Source organism: Mirounga angustirostris, unplaced genomic scaffold (assembly GCF_029215605.1).
Source record: "Mirounga angustirostris isolate CCGP_5_RB_7025 unplaced genomic scaffold, mMirAng1.0.hap1 SCAF_3, whole genome shotgun sequence".
In the NCBI taxonomy this organism is placed as follows: domain Eukaryota; kingdom Metazoa; phylum Chordata; class Mammalia; order Carnivora; family Phocidae; genus Mirounga; species Mirounga angustirostris.
The window spans coordinates 168,438,848-168,444,772 of NW_026991711.1; the positions used below are offsets into that span (position 1 = coordinate 168,438,848).

General features: G+C 41.4%; 1 protein-coding gene across 1 annotated transcript; it reads left to right on the forward strand.

Annotated features, from left to right (window-relative positions):
• The first annotated feature begins 4,165 nt into the window (after positions 1-4,165).
• On the forward strand, positions 4,166-4,720 carry LOC123838328 (large ribosomal subunit protein uL22-like). Its single transcript, XM_045867351.3, has one exon. The coding sequence runs from the start codon at positions 4,166-4,168 to the stop codon at positions 4,718-4,720; it is 555 nt and encodes a 184-aa protein (XP_045723307.1).
• Positions 4,721-5,925: the final 1,205 nt, after the last annotated feature.

Consider the following 5,925-nt stretch of genomic DNA (forward strand, 5'->3'; position numbering starts at 1 on the left):
GAAGGCAAGCTGAGGACAAAGCAGAAGCTGACACCCCACAAACCCCACTCCACGAGACATACGTGACATTCCTCAGGCGCTCCTGGCTGCCCTAAAGGAAAAACAAATAGTTAGCTTACAGAGATCACAATCCTGCAAGACGCGAGTCTCCCTCAGTTTACGAAAACCTTAGCAATTTACAAGAACAAAGCATTTCTATCAATGGTCTAGCTTCCAAAAGGGAATGCAAATACAATTAAATGCCCTTATAACCTGCAGCCCATTGACAGATACTTGAAGCAGGCAGAGTGTATTGTTCCTCCAGGAAGTTCCCAACGATTTTCATGTTAATGCCTTGCTAGAGGAAAAAACAACCTGAACTTGACAATGGCAAGGCCTCCGGTATCCTGAGAGTCTGCTTTAAGATATGAAAATCCTTTTGAAACCTCCCTTTTCCTTACCTTCCCCAACCCCATAGTATAGAATCAGCCACGCTTCACAACCCCAGGGCAGCAGCTCTTTCTGCCCACGGGTCCTGTCCCCGGACTTTAATAAACCACCTATCTGCACCAAAGACGTCTCAAGAGTTCCTTCTTGGTAGTGGGCTCTGGACCTCACCCCAACGAATTTCACCTATATTCCCAAACTCCATCATTGTGAGGGGCTAGGATATATTACCAGATAGATTTCTCCTAAAGAAAGTAATATGTTAGGAGAAGATGTGCCTTGAGAATCTGTGGTGATCAGCCCTGAGGTTGCACACAGATATTCAGCAGCAATTTCATCAAACTGAGAAGCTTAAGGTAGGTAAGGACATCTCAGTTCTCCTGCTGACCCTCACTGACATCTGGTGGTGTCACATATAAATGAGAAAGGGTTTCCGGGGGCTACTGGGTGGGGCTGGGAGATCAGGTTTTCCACTAGGTTTTTGCTGAAACTGTCCTGGCTGGGAGGGGGAGGGGCACCTCATTAGTGCTTCTCCTCCCTGTCTCTACTGTCACTGTAGTCGGGTGGCCTTGTTGCCACGGAATGTTGGAGAAAGTTCTGCCTCTCCACTACACCGCCTCTGACACCACGCCAGCAAAAATGAGGAGGGGCCGAAGTCCACGGTTACCGTGGAAACCTGGTGGGGCCACCGGGGGCTGTCTTCCCACTTGATCCTCTCTGACATCATTGCGGGGGGGAGGGAAATCTACTCTCTTCCTTCTGCTTTTGCTGCTTTTACTTTGCTTGTGAGAGTAGAGCGGTTATTATGTGACAGTTTGCTGTCTTGATAGGCTGCCCTTTACCCGCTTCTTTACTGGTGAGATTAGGCTTTTTCTTGAGGTTTGTTTCCTCTGAGCCCCTTAGTGGCTCCACGCTGCCCGCTTGTCTGGTACCGAGGCTGGGATAGGCAGGAAAAAAGGAAAGCTAAAGCACTTGCCATCATGTCATTCCCCAGGTTCTGAGGTCCCAAGATGGTGTGTCGGCCTGTCTCCACCTTTCAGTCTTCTTATGTTTGTTTGGTGTATAACGCCCAAGGTTTTTAGTCCTATTTAAAAGGAGGAATTGGGAAAAGTATGTGTATTCCATCTTCCCGAAGCTGAGCCCAGAAACTGAGTTTTTGTTTCAATCCACTTACATTTTCTTATTTTCACATGATAATGCTTTATTCTTAAATGGGAACGAGATCTGCAACCTTCATAAAAATGTCATGTAAAAAATTAAGAAATATATACAAATTACCATAGAAAGAAGTAAAAGTATTGCCATTAAGAGCTAAGTGTATTTTATAGAATATAAAAAAAAAATGACTAGGAGAGAAAGAAAGAAGTGGTTTTCACCATGACAAGTTGGTCCTTTGAGGCTTAAGTAATTGATCTTCCAGAATGCAATTATTTTTTCATACCGTGTTATTAGTATAACATCCAAATATAACTTTTATGTGTCAAGCTGACTATATAAAGATTTGAAAGTGGAAGCCTTAAAATCTCATGTTCTTTCCAGTTTTCTGTTAATGTGGTAGCACCATATCGGCTTCCTTGCCAGGCCTGTTAGCAAAAAGATGCCTGCACATAGAACCTGACTATTCTAAGGACCCAGGAAAATGAGTCAATTAAGCAATGGCATCATTAGTCATGAAGATGGGGTTCTGAAGCTCTAAAATTTTCCACCAAGGGCTCGTTAGCATTTTTTATGATAGGAGCTGCTGTCAAATGTAGGAGTATTTGGGCATTTAGGTTCCAATATCAGAGAAGCTGCAACAAAGGAGAGAATGAAGATGGGTATGAAGTAAGATGTGCAATGATTAGTATGGTCGCCGGATGGAAATTTTCTATGTCTCATCCTATCACTGACTCTGAGGTCCTGGGTTTTACTTAACCACTGAGAGCCTTGATTGCCTTATTGATAAAATGGGATTGTTACAGTACCTGCCTCAGAGGGTTTCAAGGTGTAAATGCAAGAATGTATTTAAAGTAAACAGTATTTTAGTAAACAGGACATTATTACCCTTCCTACCAAGGGTGGGCAGTGAGAGGTTATCACCATTTTTTATGATGGAAATAAGCTACACTTATTAAATGCCTACTGAGAAAACCAATATTCTAAGCACGCCAACCTTATTGTTGATTTCCTTATAAGGGCAAAACACCACGGAGTAGACGTTATAACTAAGTTAACTAAGGCTCAGAGAGATTAAACAATTTCCCCCTGATTCCTACAGTTAGTATGCAACAGGAACCAAGAAAGAGGAAGGGAGAGGAGAGGAAAATTACAGAAAAGAGTTTAGAATTGGGTCTGTTTATTCTATTTAATATGTGTCAGGTGCATTGCCAGACACTGGGAATAAAAGAGTGAATAAACACTACATTGTCTTCCCTGGAGGGTCTTAGTTTAAAGTGGGAAAACAAGCAAGTGGATCACATAATTATATAATAAGGAATTAGGACCAAAGTCAGCACTAGCCTGAGAATATATAGGAGAGCTGCTTAACTCAATGGAGAAAGCCAGAAGGGTTCCCCAAGGAGATGCCCAGATTGAGATCTGAGATGAAGCAGAAATTTATTGAGCCTTACCCACCATATTTTGCTGTCTGGTGCATTGTTTGGATTTCAGGCTGTAGTTGGGATCTGTACAGCTTTTATGCAGCCCTCAGATTCTAACTGATGTGACAGACTGGTTTGGGAACAATTTGGGACTGGTTGGAATGAAAGTCTCTTCAGGGAAGGATAGATGACTGAGAAAGACCACAAGAAAAAAGACAAATTTTGCTTTTATAAATTCCGCATATAAATGGGATCATACAGTATTTACCATCTTCCTCTGCCCGACTTATTTGACTCAGCATAATGCCCTCAAGGTCCATCCATGTTATCACAAATGGCAGAATCTCCTTTTTTTCTGGCTGAGTAATATTCAATTGTGTGTATGTGTAATATTTGCTTTATCCATTCATCCACCAGTGGACATTTAGGGTGTTTCCATGTCTTGACTATTGCTAATAAAAGCTGAACTCATAGAAATAAGGAATAAAATGGTGGTTGCCAGGAGCTGGAAGATGGGAAATTGGGAGATGTTGATCAAAGTGTATAAACTTCCAGTTGTTAGATGAGTAAGTTCCAGGGATGTGTACAGCGAAGTGACTGTAGTTAACAATACTGTGTTGTATACTTGAAAGTTGCTAAGAGAGTAGATCTTAAGTGTTCTGGTACCACCACCCCCAACATAACTATGGGAGGTGATGGATATGGTAACTAACCTTATTGTGGTCATCATTTCACTATATATACATGTATCAAATCATGGTGTTGTACACCTTAAACTTACACAATGTTATGTGTTATTTATATCTCAATAAACCTAGATGGGGGAAAAAAACAATGATAGGTCAGAAAACAGGTGGGCAGTGGGTGGGGGTTAAGTGGGAGGCAAGAGCCAAAATCAAGCAGACAGTTAGGATCAGGGACATCTGGTGAGAGGCTAGCCATGGTCTAGCCACTATGAATGCATTCAAAGGCAGACCTTGATTTCTGAAAGACTGAGTTGAAGGAAGGCAGTACTCCAGATTTAGGAGAACTAAGATGCAGTTAGGAATTTAGGTTCAAAGTAGGGGTAGAGGAGCAAGACTTAGAGTCATAATGGAAGATTTGAATAAAAATAAATTAGAATAATCAAACATCAAAGTGGCCTGAGGAGACCTCTGAAAATGGTTCGCTATTGGCTTGACCCAGAAAACCCTATGAAATCATGTAAATCAAGAGGTTCAAATCTTCGTGTTCACTTTAAGAACACACGTAAAACTGCCCAGGCCATCAAAGGTATGCACATCCGAAAAGCCACCAAGTGTCTGAAAGGCGTCACTTTACAGAAGCAGTGTGTGCCATTCCGTCGCTACAATGGTGGAGTTGGTAGGTGTGCGCAGGCCAAACAGTGGGGCTGGACACAGGGTCGGTGGCCCAAGAAGATTGCTGAATTTTTACTGCACATGCTTAAAAATGCGGAAAGTAATGCCGAACTTAAGGGTTTAGATGTCAATTCTGTAGTCATTGAGCACATCCTAGTGAACAAAGCCCCCAAAATGCGGTGTAGCATGTACAGGGCTCATGGTCGGATTAACCCATACATGAGCTCTCCCTGCCATATGGAGATGATCCCTACTGAAAAAGAGCAGATTGTTCCTAAACCAGAAGAGAAGGTTGCACAGAAGAAAAAGATATCCCAGAAGAAACCAAAGAAACAAAAACTTATGGCCCGGGAGTAAATTCTGCACAGAATAAATGCAAATAAAAATTAAAAAAAAGAATAATCAAACATCATAATGCAAAGTAAAAGAAAGATAAGAAACTGACTGACTGATGGGTTGAAGAGGGTGTACCCCCCAAAAAAACAAAAACAAAAACAAAACAAAAAACAAACAAAAAACAAAAAAACAAAAAAAACCTACCAGAACAAGGACTCAAAGGAATCAAGTTCCAGATGTCATTCATAAAATTGGAGTCCATGACCCCAAATCTCTTTAGTATCTCAAAAGTGATATCATGGACTCCCGCACTTTTTTTTTCCTTTGGAGAGACATGGGGACGGTTGGGCAGATGGAGAGGGAGACAGAGAATCTTAAGCAGGCTCCACACAGAGCTCGATCTCACAACCCTGAGATCATGACCTGAGCTGAAATCAAGAGTCAGATGCTTAACTGAGTCACCCAGGCACCCCTCCTGCACTTTTTTGTATAGTTTTCCAGAAGAGATGATCTCTTTGCAATGACTTATTCTGGCATTTCGATCATGATTGCCATCAATAGTTCACAATTTGTCAAAACCTCTATATTTTTTTAAAGATTTTATTATTTGTTTATTTACTTATTTAGGAGATTGAGAGAAAGAGAGAGGAAGTACAAGCAGGGGGGAGGGAGAGGGACAAGTAGACTCTCTGCTGAGTGTGGAACCTGATGCAGGGCTTGATCTCATGACCCTGAGATCATGACCTGAGCCAAAATCAAGAGTCAGGTGCTTAACCGACTGAGCCACCCAGGCACCCCCAAACCTTCAAAATTTCCTTTTCCTGCAATTTCCTTCTCCTGCAAAACAGTGCAGCCACATCCAAGTTGAGACTCAAGGCTTATTGGTCACTACAGTTTATCAGACAGTAGTCCTGATTTAGGAGTTTTAAATTAATGGTCTGTCTAGGAAGATACCAGACCTCGAACCATAATAAATATGGGCCAATTTACCTTATTCCAAGGTCAATGTCCTCTGTCAAAATTCTTCACCATGACATATACTCTATAGTCTTTTTCCTAAATCAGTTAAGTTTTGAGTAATTTTTGAATGGTCTCTATTATGTTTAGCTTTTTCTATACCTGTTTGAACTCCTGATTAAATCCAAATTCATAAACTAAGAGTAATTTTAGCCATCTCTTTAAAGGCCTGCAACATTAAATTCTCCTTTAAGTGAGTCCTAAAACTT